This window comes from Anneissia japonica, unplaced genomic scaffold (genome assembly GCF_011630105.1).
Source record: "Anneissia japonica isolate Jap-2015-1 unplaced genomic scaffold, ASM1163010v1 scaffold287829_len2072220_cov186, whole genome shotgun sequence".
NCBI lineage: Eukaryota > Metazoa > Echinodermata > Crinoidea > Comatulida > Comatulidae > Anneissia > Anneissia japonica.
This window is the reverse complement of record NW_022716075.1, coordinates 1,722,337-1,738,123: the sequence shown is the minus strand read 5'-3', so window position 1 is coordinate 1,738,123 and position 15,787 is coordinate 1,722,337. Positions and strand designations below refer to the sequence as shown.

Sequence of the window (15,787 nt, the reverse complement as noted above, 5' to 3'; positions counted from 1 at the left end):
ATTGAAATTCGAACATACTGAATGCCCACTAGGTTACTTAGCTAGCAAACTAAACACAGTTTTAAAACATGATCGATCTAATAATAAGGTAGGATACAACAAAACAATAAAGTTCTAACATTGTTTATTAGTAAATTGCAACATTGCTCATGTGTTGAAAGCTGGTAAACTATATTTCAATATTGTTTACGCATTGTTTATCAGTCCGATGATCCAGACTACAATCATTGCAAAGCTAATTAAAATAACAATGACCTTCGTAGTAGTTCGTAGCTACGTTCAAAACGTACCTAGGAGCAGATTACGAGAGGTTACGCACAGATACGAAGCGATAATTTGTGTCTGTACTGTAGATGAATTATCAAGATGTTTTGAATGGACATACAGTTATAAGCTATAAGCTTACTCTACTAAAACTGACCTAAAAACATTAAGCAAGTATCAAGCAAGTATTCCAATTCATTATGACAAACTATAAACATAATAAAACTTATAAAATAAAATAATTACACTTTGCTATGTAATATTGCATTCTACAAGTCATGTAAGTGCAAGTAATATTATATTGCATTATTTACAATACTGATGTAAAACAAATTTTATGATTAAATGAATAATCCCAGCACTTGCTTGAAAATAAACATTAGAGCAGGATTAAAAAATAACCGGCTCTATTAACCAAGGAGCCACAATATTTAAATTTATTTCAAATGCTTTCTGATTATCAACACATGTTGACAGATGGGCATCCAATTTCAGATTTGAAATAACGAGGACTTACATTAAGAAGATAAAACCGTCAGTAGAATAAGCCAAAATTAATCATTAACCCCTGCCATGAAGGGTTAGAAAAATAACCATGATGTTTATCTTAATATAACATGATCACCTTGCCAATGATTCTTTGTCATAGTCATGTATACTTCTCCATAGAATTTTTTTTTTGCTTAAATTAGTCAACATGACAAACCACAAAGAAAAAACTCTTCTTTGTGAATTTAGTTCATCTTAACTGCAAAATTTCTACAATTATTAATTATCATGTTACACATTATTACTAATTGAATAATAAGAATAATTTATTTGGTTTTAGAAGTTGATACAGATTCTAGCATTCACAGGAACAACCTTCTGCAAACTAATCCATCTTCCAAAAATCCAGAATGTTAATTTACTATTTGGCTACGTTCAGACTTTGAGATTAGCTGGGCTTGAGTTAACTTTGCCGGGCGTTCAGACTAGAGGGATTAGCCAGGAACGAGAACTTGCGTAATAATGAACCGTAACAAGGAAAAGTGTTTCAAAACATTGCTCGCCAAAGGTACGTTCGCTCATAGCGTACGTAATTGAACGCTGATTGGTAATTTTGTTACCTGAAGTCAACCCCGCAACGATTAAAGCCCGGCTTAGAAAAGTTAAACACGGTGGCTCGCCAGGCCTAGTTACTATATAGGAACACAGCCCGGCTTGAGATAAGCCACCTAGTTCAGACTGGCAGGTGGGTCGAGTTGAGCCGGTTTTAGCCTCCTAGTCTGAACTAGGCCTCTTATTGTCTTGCTGAAGTCAGGTGGCCTTTATTAATGCAGGCAGGAAAATACAATAACGTTAAGAAAGCCCATTCAGCCCACAATTCCTGAAGTGGTCTTTTTTAACTTGGGACTCACAGAGCTAAGAGCACCATCACTCCTGGATACTGAATAAACTGCTTGTAGCTAGAGCTCTTTCCATGCGGACAAAGAGTCAACAAAACTTCAAATTTAGATTCTACTGTACAATCAATACTGTATAAGCTTTTCATGGATGTATAAATCCATGAAACATGATTTTTACTGTAAGCTTTTCCATCTTTTCATCTAGACAGTTGGTGCGGTGGTCATCCAAACTGCCAATAACATTTTTGACAGGACAACGATGCACGAGTATGAAAAGCTTTTGAACATCCTAATTTGAAATATTTACATAATGATCTATAGTATGTTATAATGTAAATATTTGAAAATTTACATTGTAATTGATGTTTTATGACCACAATCTATAGTAGGAGACATGAAAATTGTTTAGTTTGTGCAGAACAATTCATGGTATATTATTTGTCACCTAAATGATCTGTGTAGAGTTTTACTGTAAATTATTCAATTTATGCCATACAGTCAATTATTACATACTGGTGAATGATGAAGATATCACCCTCTCATGAACATATTCTGTAGACTCCTGTTTAGTGTTGCCTAGGCACGGCCAATTTTAATGTTCCTATTCCTATGAGGTTAGGTAGGAAGAATAAGTTATTGTGTATTATTATTAGCATGCCCACCACTGACTGGCCAGAGTCAGCCAAGGCCTTCGCCTAGGCTAGAGTCTCTAGGCATAGCTGAGGTGAGGGAGGGTTGGGCATCCACACACTATCAGAAACACTTAACCTTGAATTGTCATTGGTTTGCTGAGTATGACCTTAGCATAAGACTAGTTTTGTCAATGAAGATGAAGATTGCTGATGTGAGTTGTTTATGAAACAGGTCACAACACAGACAAATGCCATGGGTTTGAATGGATGTTTATGACCAAACCTGTCCATGTCCAAAACAAAATGTACAACAAACCTTTGTAAATCCTCCAAGAGACACGACTTTGTTATATAGCAAATACAGATCCAATTCTTTTCCCCCAATACATGGAAGACGATTCAACGGTGTTCTGTGGAACAAAAGAAAACAATAAGGAAGTCCACGAAGCGAAACAATAGATGGTAGGGAGCGAAATTCAAGTGATAAATTGGGACAAGCTACACACAAATAGATAGGACTTACCCCTTCGAAGAGTGAAACTGCCGCAAGTCGTTCAGAAACGTACGCTTCTCATGTTCGTAAGTGAACGGATCCTTATCCAAGTATTGGGCCATTACTTCTTGATTATACTCCTTGTATAGCTTCTGTAGGTCATTGATAAATTAATACGTACGTATACGACGGCGCATTAGTTCAAATTTCCACCAAGACTGTGCATGATGATGCACCCATTTCATTGACAAAAGCCACCGATTGTGCTCCCGATTGTGTCCACGATAAAACCTGATCAAAACACGTCAAGTTTACGTGTATTATTTTGACTTTTGCAACGAACACATTCATACAAATTACGTAATGACTGTAAATATGATATATCTCCTTCCCTAAGATGAAAGTTCCGTTGAAATCGGTCAAAGCAAACGTTCACTACGGCCCACACAAAGTTCAGCGGTGAGGGAAATCGCCACAAAAATCGGCAACAAAAAAAGGCATAATGAACATGCCCGAAAATTACATTAGCTGCTATAGGGGGTCTCACAATTGCTGTTCTTTGTCGGAAGACGTAACAAAGATGGCGGCGGCCACGCTACGATTCTATAATATATTTAAATTTATGCTTAATTTTTTAGTTCTATCGAAATACGTTGTAATACTGACACATTTCGACAAATTATTGATATAATTTTGAAGAAAATAATATTTAAAAACTCAATACATTTATTATTTTGAAAAATATAAGGAAAATCGATAATTTCTGTACATTTTAATGTAAAGGTCAAATGATTGGTTCACAATAGGCGCGCCTCCATATTGCTCCATTTGAAGACGAGGGGAGATATAATTGAAAATAATGATTTTAGAAAACCTAGTACAAGATATTTTACGAATTACCTCATTAGTTAGTTATATACAGATTTTTAGTACAAATTTATGTGTACTTGTTGTAAATTGTGTTATTAAACTATATAATTTTTACGAAATTGTGTTTAATTGAATATGTTTTAAGAATGGATGTTACCATCAAAATCTCGTGACGAGCCACACATAACACATGACACACTTTGTTTACATTGATTGATGTCCACTATTTTGTGCATGGTCATTATTTCGTAGTACCGACCGTCCTTGAAGATCAATAAGATCCATTTTATACTTTTAAATTTTGTACATTTATTTTGGTACTTAAATAGGCCTCTAATGCAATAGATGACTGCAATGCTACAGCAATGTGTTTGTATTTTTTTAGTTCTGGTTTTCGCTAGCCTGACTCGTGGTGGTGGTGGTCGTGATGATGAAGTCTTCACTTATGATCCCGAACTCGACATGGATGCTGTAAGTTTTACTGGGTACGCCCTATTTTATACTAATGGTAGCCTAGTCCTACACAGTACTAGTAATATTTGTCTATGACTAATCATCTCGGTCTTCTACTGTTAGCTTTATCTGCATTTCCTAGGCAAGTACGGCACTAGGCCTAGGCCTATGTATGCTGCATTCCTTGTTTGTTTATGTTGTAAGTTTCATCTGCATGTATAACGTCATCATAATTATTGGATGGTAGGCCGAACTTGGTTTCTAACTGTACTCCTTGGCGGAGTTTAAACTGGAGGTGTAGTGGTAGTAGAATGGTCGCTTAATCATTTTCAGGCACCAGGAAAGGTGGTTTTAAAATTTGTGAGGTCTGAAACAATCTAGTCTTTTGGTTGTCCTAAGTAAAAGTGAGTTGGCGTAAACATCCGTTCTGGTTATTGTTAATGCACTATTAAATGCACTAGTTATGAGGCCTACTGTCACTGAAAGATAAATACTTAGATTTATATATGTCTAGGAAAGATGGTAGGCATATAGTGCATGTTTTGGTCTTATCTCATAAAAGTATATAAACAATATTGTTTGAAGGTTTGCATGGTGAATTAATAATATATTAAGGCTTACTACACCACATAGATAGTTCTGAAAAGTACTGTTGTTGTTGTTGAGATTCTCAACCAACAACAACCAATTTTTCAGAAATATCTGTGTGGTGTACCGCAATCTTTAATATATTATGTAAAAATATAATGTTGCTTTAGTTGTATTAAAGTCATATGACACTAGAGTTGTAAATTTACAAACAAGAGTAGTGGAGTAATTTGAAAACATAGATCCAAGGTCAGCAACAGGATAAAACCAGATTACCATATGAATTATTAAGTAGGCCCTGGCCTGGGCCAACCCTAGATAATTGTGATCACAAGACTGGGCCTAATCTTCAATATTAGGCCCCTTTAAAAAGAAAAGAAAAAGAAAAACAAATATTATCTTTCTGACCATTCTTGGTAGAGACGTGTGTATGTGTGTTTTTGACTTTTGCTTGCTGAAGCCAAAGGTGCAGTGATCAGGCATAAACATAGACCCAAATTCTGTGTGACCTCATTAGTGTTACTGAAACCCTGACATCAGCACACAGTTAAGCAACTAGGCCTGCTATCATACTAAAATAGACGCTCGCCATATTTTTTTGTTTTATGAAACTCCGAAGACCACATGACTTGCATCTAGTTCATACTTTTTCCAGGAGGTGCTATCCATGTTTTAAATGCCATTTGAAGTGTAAATTACAACTTTCATGATATTATCAAATGGAATGATTTCTTACTAGAATGGGCAATCTTTTTTGCAATAGTTCCACCTTCAACTGTATTGTATACATTTTATTATATTGTAAACATAATTATACTAAAGAATTTTATAATAAAATATTAATTCTAATTTTTTTTTTGTCAGCCTTCAAGCTGCTGCAGAGCTAAAACATTTCTTGTTATAGACGCACACATTAGATCTTATGATCCAACAACAAAAATATTGTAATTATTTAAAGTTAGGAATATAATTCCTTTTTTTTCAGATACAATTGATCACAAGTAAAGGATATCCAGCAGAAGCTCATTATGTAAATACAAGCGACGGCTTCATTCTGGGATTGCAGAGAATTCCGTACGGGAGGAACGAAAAACCACCGAAACAAGGTCGTCCAGTTGTGTTCTTACAGCACGGTCTGCTATGTGCATCCACTAACTGGTTGACAAACCTTAGGAACGAGAGTCTTGGTTATATTCTCGCTGATGCAGGATTTGACGTGTGGTTAGGAAATGTACCTGTCTCTTATACACATCTAGATGTGTATAAGAGACAGTCCAGGAGGTGCTATCCATGTTTTAAATATACCGTTAGCTAGCTAGACTGACACTCATAAGGACTACATGTACCAAAAGATTAATTTCCAATACTAATAATACTATTTCAATTGCAATGTTACTATGTTCTTTCATATGTTTACCATAGAAAATTGCAAAAAAAAATATGTGTAGGTTGAGTTTGCATTGCAGGATTTGCTTTCTGGGGTTTATCCTTAGTAGTACTGAATTATTATTTTTTCTATATATATAAATATGTGTTTGCATAAGTTTGCATTCTTGTTGCAAGCTTTGCTTTCTGAGGTCTATGCCATTTGAAGTGTAAATTACAACTTTCCATAATTTAAGTTGATACTTTGGAAAAATATCACAAAACCAGCTAGCTCAGTTGGCTAAACTGGTGGTAGCCAATGTGTGTTGTGCTGAACCATGTTGAGATCTTGTGGTCTCTGGTTCAATTCTCATCGCTGCTCTCCTTGTATTTCAGCTGGAGGGCTGAAATGCAAATTTAAAAAGCACACCGTCTTTCGGATGACTTTTAAGCCGTTGGTCCCATACCCATGTTCAAAATGGCCCATGTGCACATTTAAGAACACAGTACACTCTTTAGAAAAGAGTAGGGTATTGTCTCCCGGTGTAAAACCCGGTGGGTTATCGCTGCTCTTCTTGTGTTTTCGCTGGAGGGCTGAAGTACGAGCATAAAAGCGCACAGTCTTTCGGAAGAGGCATTTAGGCCTGTCTGTAATATCGTCCATGTGCACATTAAAGAACACAGAACACTGCCCAATCACCACTAGAAGGATCCCACTGGAAATAAGTCTCAGCACTTTGTGTGGGTTATCCTTGTGTGTATCTCACCGAACCTATCCTATCCTATCCTTCTTTGACTAGGTTTGATAAATATTTTGGAGACTGGCCGGAAAGTTCATGCCAACCTATGTCTACTAGGAGGACACATAAGTACACTCCATTGTAAACATAAATACCAGCAAACACAAGTTAATAATATCCAATGGAACACATAAAGTTATCAGTGGGATCTTGTATTACATGTTATTAATTTTACAATGTCAGTTTAGAGATCAACAAAAGAGACTTTTGTGGGTAGGCTTAGGCCTACTGTCTATATAATTATTAAACTATTCTCCTTGGCTTAGGTAACCATTTAGGTGCTGGCAAAACTATTATTGTTACTACTGCACAGTACTTCTAAATAGAGATTGTTACACAAGCAATTAATATCAAATTTCGGGGGGAAATGAATAAAAATTTAATGATATTATCAAATGGAATGATTTCTTACTAGAATGGGCAATCTTTTTTGCAATAGTTCCACCTTCAACTGTATTGTATACATTTTATTATATTGTAAACATAATTATACTAAAGAATTTTATAATAAAATATTAATTCTAATTTGTTTTTGTCAGCCTTTAAGCTGCTGCAGAGTTAAAACATTTCTTGTTATTGATGCACACATTAGATCTTATGATCCAACAACAAAAATATTGTAATTATTTAAAGTTAGGAATATAATTCCTTTTTTTTCAGATACAATTGATCACAAGTAAAGGATATCCAGCAGAAGCTCATTATGTAAATACAAGCGACGGCTTCATTCTGGGATTGCAGAGAATTCCGTACGGGAGGAACGAAAAACCACCGAAACAAGGTCGTCCAGTTGTGTTCTTACAGCACGGTCTGCTATGTGCATCCACTAACTGGTTGACAAACCTTAGGAACGAGAGTCTTGGTTATATTCTCGCTGATGCAGGATTTGACGTGTGGTTAGGAAATGTACGTGGTAATACGTATTCAAAAAACCACACGTATTTGAAACCTGATCAAAATGCATTTTGGGCTTGGAGGTAAATTTAACTATTAATTGTTTTTAGACATGATTTAAATGTGGTTTTTTTGGTTTTTTTTTAATATTTGCTCATGATTAACAGTTACTTAAATTACGAAGTTGTTCAGTATCATAAATTCTATTTAAATTTATGATTTCTGTTTTTACACACTATTTTTAAATTTAACTTTTGGAATATAGTACAATATGTAGTTTTTGTGGGTTTATTTTTCATTACCATCACTGTTATACCTGGGTAGATGTGTCTGCATTAGTCACTTATATTCACATTCAATGAAAACTATAAGTATTTTGTTAAAAATCAAACTGTATGCCATGCCACCCAAAAAACATTTTTAAGAAATTGTGAAAGTTTAACTATGCCTAATTTTCTGTCAATTTATGTCCTTACAGTATGTGTTATTTATTACCGTAAACTGTCTTATGAAAATTAGTCATGTTGGTGATACACGCTAATGTCAACCAAATACTATGCATCACTGCACTCAGTAAATAAGCCATCCCTAATAAGGGAGTACAGATAACTGTCCAATCACAGACAAGGGAATAGAAACTCTTACAAATTGCTGCTGAAAGTCACTATGCATGATGTTGTAATACAAAAGGGTTTTTCCCTTTTGTCTTTATTGGGTAATTGTCAGTGCTTTTTTTCTACTTGTAGACCTACTATAGCTATTCGTGTAGAACCGTTGTCAAATTGAAGCATTTGTCTGTAAAACATATTTGTTTAATAGAGCTGTGACCAGTAAATTCTAACTGCATTACTGCCTGCCCTACTGTACTGTAGTTGTATTGTTCAAATCACTGTTATTTCAAAATTTAAAAAAAAATACAACACCACTAATTTTGTGATAAAATTCTTTTGTGACAGTTTTGATGAGATGGCAGCATATGACTTACCATCGATGGTAAATTATGTTTTAAAAGTATCAAATCAGAAGAAGCTATCTTATGTAGGCCATTCCCAGGGAACCACAATGGGATTCATCGCATTCTCAAATAATCAGCAACTTGCAGAAAAGGTTTGAGTTTATATCTCGCTTTTCTAATAACATGGAATGTTGATGATAATAATTATAATTGTCATTGAATTGTATTAAATTATTAACGTTTCAGTCGTCTTGCCCGCTGTGGTTATCATCACTGTCATGTTCATTTGTAGTGGTAGTAGTTAATAATTGTTGGTTGTGTTGCTGTTGTTGGTGCTGCTACTGTTGTTGCTGATGTTGCTAGTGTTGTTGATGTTGTTGTTGCTGCTTTTGTTGGTGGTGTTGCTACTGTTTGTTGGTATTTCTGTTACTTCTGTTGTTGGTATTACGGCTGCTGTTATTATTGCTGGCATGGTTGGTGTTGTTGCTGTTGGTGTTGTTGTTGCTGCTGCTGTTATTATTGCTGGCATTGTTGGTGTTGTTGATGTTGCTGCTGCAGTTGGTGTTGTTGCTACTACTGTTGTTGATGGTGGTGGTGGTGTTGATATTGTTGCTACTTCTGTTATGTTGCTGACGTAGGTGTTGCTGCTGCTGTTATTATTGCTGGCATTGTTGGTGTTGTTGATTTTGCTGCTGCAGTTGGTGTTGTTGCTACTGCTGTTGTTGATGGTGGTGGTGCTGTTGATATTGTTGCTGCTTCTGTTATGTTGCTGACGTAGGTGTTGCTGCTGCTGTTAGTATTGCTGGCATTGTTGGTGTTGTTGATGTTGCTGCTGCAGTTGGTGTTGTTGCTACTGCTGTTGTTGCTGGTGGTGGTGCTGTTGATGTTGTTGCTGCTTCTATTGTATTGCTGATGTTGTAGGTGTTGCTGCTGCCATGCCATTGGTATTGTTTGTTTTTGTTACATGCTGTTGATATTGTTCTTATTTTTATTATTGTTCAAATTTGTATACTTTTTTTTAGATTAATTTGTTTGTAGCTCTTGCACCAGTAGCAAATGTCACGAACATGGAGAGTCCTATAGCCTATCTTTCACACTTCCTACCAGAAATACAGGTAAACCTAATAATCAATAATTGGATTATGTGGCTCACTTTAGATTCCATCTTAGGGCTATTTAATATATCACAAACAATATAACACATTGAGCTTCGTCATATACATAATGATAAAAAGTATAGCCGCGTTAATCTGATACAGTATAGAACAATATAAAGTAAATAACAGCTGCACTTTTGAGACTAACAAATAGACTGTTCTCCTGATGAAGTCCACTGTGTGGACGAAAGCTAGAGAATAAATTCTATTTGTTAGTCTCAAAAGTGCTGCTGTTATTTATCTTTTATTGTCATATACATAACATTTGTGTTTTTATCTATAAATCAAACTGTCTTTTATATTTTTTGGTAATTGACTTCAGTACAATACAAATGCCCAACTGAATCAATAAATATATATCATAATAGTGATATAAATTATGATTAAAATATACCAATATTGTATTATACTGGTATAATCATGGAGGTGTAATATAAATTTGTTTTATACCTCCATGGTATGATATCGATGGTGCTTGAATGGACAAGTAAGTATAGATTAGAATCAGATCACTTCTCTTTTTATATTAATATTGAGTAATCACTGATGTATTATAATTTATTTCAGTTTCTTCTTGATATACTTGGCATCAAAGAATTCTTACCAAACACAGAGTTAATTGATCTGATTGCCAAAGATATTTGCAACAAACCTAATGAGTACATGTTCTGTAAAAATATAATTTTTGTTCTTTGCGGATACGATGCAAAGAACCTAAACCAGGTAAGTTATAGGGCTACAGTTTGTTTTACAGATAGTGTGGTTGTAATGGTCTAGTGGTAGAAACTGTGTGATTGAACATAGAGCGTGGGTCACTACACTTCTTTACACTCTCACAACTAAATTAGAAAATTAGGAGTAATCAGATAACAATGATTAAAATGGCTACCCAGAAAAATTATATGGTGTGATGGGATGCTAATGATTTTTATATGAAGCTAGACTGTGGTGATTGTTAATATTCTTGGTACAGAGTTGAAGAAATTGCATGCTGTATTTCGAAGTAACTATTGAGATTTATGTACCACCTTACAGGAACAAACCAAAATGTGGTATTTGTTACCAGTCATGGCTATAAAATAAATGAACAACTGAAACACTTCAATTAGAAGTCCAAAGCTCTTATTTCCTGCTGCATACTTGATATTCCTTTAATAGATGTACATCAAATTCAGAGTACATTAAATTTAAATATTCCAGGTGCATCAAATTCAAATATCCATAGTACAGCAAATTCTCTATCCAGTACATCAAATTCAAATATCCAGGGGTACATTAAATTCTATATTCCAAGTACTAGTACATCAAATCCCAATACCCAGGGTGTATTAAATTTGACATTAGTGTGCATAACTGATTTTTTAACCTTTTCTTTAGACTCGTCTCCCAGTTTACTACACTCACTGTCCAGCCGGTACCAGTGTACAAGACGTGCTCCATTGGGCTCAGGTATGGTATTCATATAATTTTGTTGTAGAGAGCGGCTTAGCTCAGTCTGCTAAACTAGCCACTGATTGTGTGCTGAAACGTGTAGATCCTTCCAGTTCTTTGATTCCTGGTTCAATTTTATCAGGACTGATCAACCAACTGCATTTTGTCTATCGCATCTTTTCCCACTCAACCTATATGTGCCATGCTCCTATATGAATTGTCACATACCTCACTCTAGTTCCATTGCCTCTGGATAATATTGAAATTTGTTTATTTGCTAGATAATTATACATGGCATTGTTTAAATTTTTACTTCAGATGGTGCGTGCTGGAAACTTCCAGATGTATGACTATGGAGCAGGTGGAAACCTGAAGAAGTACAACCAGGTAAATGTATTTTTGTTGTGATTTTGGTTCAAAATTGTATACATAAATATTTCAACTTTCTTCAATATTTCTATGGTGAAACAAAGAAATTTATTTACTTACACTCTAATTGTGTTTCATGTATTATGTGTGTTTTTTTTTATTTATTGTTTTGTTCCATTACTCCACAATCTAGGACACACCACCCTTATATTCAGTGGACAACATGGAAGTTCCAGTTGCTCTGTACTCCGGTGGTGAAGACTGGCTTGCAGACCCAACTGATGTTGATGATGTCACACCTAGGCTTAAAAATGTTGTACGGAACTTACGATTACAGGACTACGATCATTTAGACTTTGTCTGGGGCATGGATGCCGCGTCAAGACTCTACCCGGACGTTTTAGCGATGCTAAAGAAGTATGCAGTGTGAAAGGAAAACATGTGTTGTATGGTTTTAAAAGTGTCTTGTATGACAGCAAAAAATTGTTGATATTATACAAAATCTAGGAATACTCTGTCAGACTAAACTACCCAAGTCTTATCAGACTTTGTGTGGTAGTGCTTTTTTCAGTCAAATTATGTGTCTGTTGATCTGAAGGGATTTGGAGAATACTTGTGAATGCTCAATTTCTGGTCAGATATTGTTGAGTCAGACTGGAAACAATCTTTTAATGTATGTCTAGTTTATAAGGTATCTTACTGAAATCTCAATTGCAAAAAGCAAATGTTTCTAAAATGTCAGTGTTTCTGTCACTGTATTATATGTTTGTATTTGTAATGTTTGTTGTCTTAAACATTTTCTCCAAGTGCCAAATATGTTATTGTAGAATTGTCTTCAAGGTGAAATGTCAAAATTTATAGTTAATGCTTAATTAGATATTTGGAAAAACTGTTCCATTACAAACCCACATTTTGCTCATGCTCAATGCAATTTTACACTTGTGTAGCATATACTTCCAACATATGCTTGGTGTAATTGTGTATCTCATAATCTGTTTATTTGTGACTATAGTCCAATTTTTTTATTTAGTTGTACATAATAGTTTTATGTAAACTTCAGTCAAAAACTGATTATGAAATAGCGTAAACAAGCGTAATAATTGCATTTCTGAGCATGAACAGTTTATCTAAACTTAAAAACTGATGATATGATTTAAACAAGTGTTTAATTCATTGATGTACCCTAAAGATAAACCAAAGTGTTTAGCAAAAATTATTCAATGTTTTATTCAATTTAGCTTAAGAGGCATTTTAATATGACACTGCCACATTTCCAAGTGCTAATCCAGAGTGAAGACTCATTCATCCTTCATTGCTAGTTTATGATATAAACATCCTTAATTTGCTCTTTGTGATCGTGGCATAGCATATATATTTTAAAGATACACCCTTTGGAATGTAAGAATTATTTGAATGAAATATTGCTGTTACATGACTGTTATAAAAAAGAAATATGAGCACATTTAGATTTTTCTAGAAAGAATGTAACTTTTTTTTTTGTTGTAATTATGTCAATCATATTATAAATGGCCCTTTTAGGCCCAGAAGATCAGCTGAATAATGTGTGTCCGCTTAAGTATGTTTAATATGATACTCTAAACATTAAGTCAATAAAGTGGCGTAAGGAGGAGAGTTGTTTTACTTGTTACAATTAAATTGTAGCATTATTGGAAATTGAACCCAGATTATTGTGGTTGAGAGGAAAGCACCTCAACCACCAAGTTATTAATGAAAAGCTATTTGGCATTTATCTACTTTAGATAGGGCCTATTTGAACTAAAATTATTATTTTATCCGGCCTTTTTGCGATATAGCAAAATGCACACCAGTCGATGCTATTATTAATTTTTTATTTTGTGAAATACTGCAATTTGTTCTAAAAGTTTGAGATATTTTCTAAGTTCTTTTTTGAACTGTGTATCATATGATATAGAACTTAGAAATTATGTTTAAGGTTGAAATTGAATATAATGTCACTGCGGCTGTGCTTGTGGACTGAAATTCAAGTTGGTTTCAGTCTCGCATTTGCTCACAAACGCTCCAAAAAGGGATCATCTAGTCCTAAAACAAACCCCCCCCTTCCCTAAATACATAATGCAAGTAATTTTAAGCAATATCTTTAAAAAGATTTTGTTAGTTGCTGCACTTAAAATTCAGCTGTTGAAGTGAAATTTTTAAAATGCTTTTTGCATGTTGATAATATTTTGAATTTTATAAAAACTGTTGTATTTTCAAGTTGTTTGTAATTAATTGCAGTGGAATACCCTATTACTTAAATTTTTAACGATAATGGATTTTTCATATTTTTTTTTGTATCCTAAAAGGGTAAATCTTTATTTTTATTGCCATTGTGGCATTTACTGGTACCGAATTAATTGAGACCATTTATTATTACAAAAACATTTTCTAATTAGAGAATTCTGACATATAAATATACACATAGATTGACATTTATTTTAGCACATTATATTAGGTTGTTTATAATGGTTATGCATTTTTCATACCTTTTGTTTTTGTATCCCAAACGGGTAAATCTTCTTTACTTTTATTGCCCTTGTGGCAATTTTATCCTCATATCGATGTAACAAAATGTATTTTAAATATTTTTTCATGTATCTTTCCGTTTATATATTGTTATGTTGCATTAACAGGTGAATATAATTCTTATTACTGTATTGCTTTTTTTAATTTAAGGCCTAATATCAGCATCACAGAGTGATGAAAAGTAGCCTCTAAATGCCATGGTCTGCCAAGTGAATACTAAGCTAGAGGCGTAGCCTACTTACAGCTAAGAGTGGGCAGCTTTCCTGCCCATTGTCAGTGTGTATTCATGTATCTACAACTGGCTTTGCCATAAAGCAAATTCTACCTCAATATATAACCTATATATAACCTTAATTAAAAACATTTGCTTTATATTATATAATTTTCTATATATGTTACACTATAATTTATGGTTGTTGCATTTTCCTGTCCTTCAGTAAAGAGCTATTTTTATCGAGTACAATTTTCTAATTCATTTTTAGGGTTTCTTCATATATTTTGTTTTCAAAAAATATATTGTTTAGCTTATGTGTTCTGTACATCTTATTTTATTCCTTTAAAATACTTATATTTGATTTTTCAATTTTAGTTTAGTTTGCTTTGTCTATAAGTTGTAGTAATAATGACGCAGTATTAGCCTGTTGCAGCTTGATAAAATATTCTGCAAGGACCTTACCGAAGCTTCAGCCCCTATGATATTGTTTGGTGGCGGATTCAAGGGGGTTAGGAAGGTTCCCCGTCCCAAAAAAAAAAAAAAAAAATTTTTAATATGAACAAATGGAAAATTATAATCAAATTTAGGTTTGAGAGTGCCATTTCCGGCCATTTAGAGGTGTCATAATCATAACAACTCCCGTCTGTGAAAATCCTGGCATGGGCCCCTTCTATTTTGAATTTCTGTATCTGCCACTGTTGTTGCTAGGTTCTCAAAATGTGACAGTATTAAAATTGGTTTCCATACAATTGCTACACTGTCACTACAGGTTTTTTTTTTTTTTAACTGCAATTGTTGCACCGAGTAACTGTCCCCAATGCATTAGGGAAGGTTCCTTAATTCAGCTGACCAATTAGGTCTTGTTCTAATTGGCCAGTTATTAAGTGTCATTGACATTTCGTAAATGTCCATGTTGTCCAAAACATTTAGGGACATGATGTTACAGTTCCCTTTGGTTATAAATTTAGTATCTTCCATTTTAGTCTTTCAAAATTGATCCCTTGCTTGTATTTAATTGTGGTTATGTGAAATTGATCAATACTGTGCAAATTTTTCTGAAATAATGAATGATTGTAAATGCAACAATTTTTAATCTCTTAATTGATTCAAATATGACGAATGGAACTATTTCTAAATAGTCATAATAAAAAGCAAATTGCAAAAATAAAATGCCTCATGTGATTTTTTTTTTATACACGTTAGTTAAATTACGCATCGCTCTAAGGCCCATTTCATTCGCATCTAAGAGCAATTAGTTCGGCAGTGGGGGTTAGCGAGTGGAGTTGATCTTAGTCGTGAGAAAAATGAATTACAGGAAATGAACCCTAGACCCTGGTGGGTGTGTATATATATATACTGTATATATATAT

The 15,787-nt window shown here is 34.2% G+C and overlaps 2 protein-coding genes across 2 annotated transcripts in view; one reads left to right on the top strand and one right to left on the bottom strand.

Annotated features, from left to right (window-relative positions):
* Positions 1-3,322, bottom strand: part of LOC117109632 (SWI/SNF nucleosome remodeling complex component-like) — a 54,675-nt gene extending 51,353 nt beyond the window's left edge. The window contains exons 1-2 of the mRNA XM_033252023.1: positions 2,808-3,322; positions 2,601-2,694 (exon numbers count right to left, since the gene is read on the bottom strand). Coding sequence (XP_033107914.1) covers positions 2,601-2,694; positions 2,808-2,899 — 186 coding nt within the window. The 5' untranslated portion in view covers positions 2,900-3,322. The remainder of the gene's footprint in view (positions 1-2,600; positions 2,695-2,807) is intronic.
* A 523-nt stretch (positions 3,323-3,845) lies between these two features.
* On the top strand, positions 3,846-15,587 carry LOC117109567 (lysosomal acid lipase/cholesteryl ester hydrolase-like). Its single transcript, XM_033251935.1, has 9 exons — positions 3,846-4,118; positions 5,674-5,919; positions 7,514-7,830; positions 8,704-8,854; positions 9,725-9,817; positions 10,427-10,582; positions 11,237-11,308; positions 11,609-11,677; positions 11,853-15,587. Exons 1-9 carry the CDS (start codon positions 3,993-3,995, stop codon positions 12,087-12,089), a joined length of 1,467 nt encoding a protein of 488 aa, XP_033107826.1. The 5' UTR covers positions 3,846-3,992; the 3' UTR covers positions 12,090-15,587.
* Positions 15,588-15,787: the final 200 nt, after the last annotated feature.

Coding starts and splice junctions, on each gene's coding strand:
- LOC117109567 (XM_033251935.1), top strand. CDS start 3,993: ATGACTGCAATGCTACAGCAATGTGTTTGTATTTTTTTAGTTCTGGTT. Junction 10,583..11,236: donor ATGCAAAGAACCTAAACCAG/GTAAGTTATAGG, acceptor CCTTTTCTTTAG/ACTCGTCTCCCAGTTTACTA. Junction 11,678..11,852: donor ACCTGAAGAAGTACAACCAG/GTAAATGTATTT, acceptor TCCACAATCTAG/GACACACCACCCTTATATTC.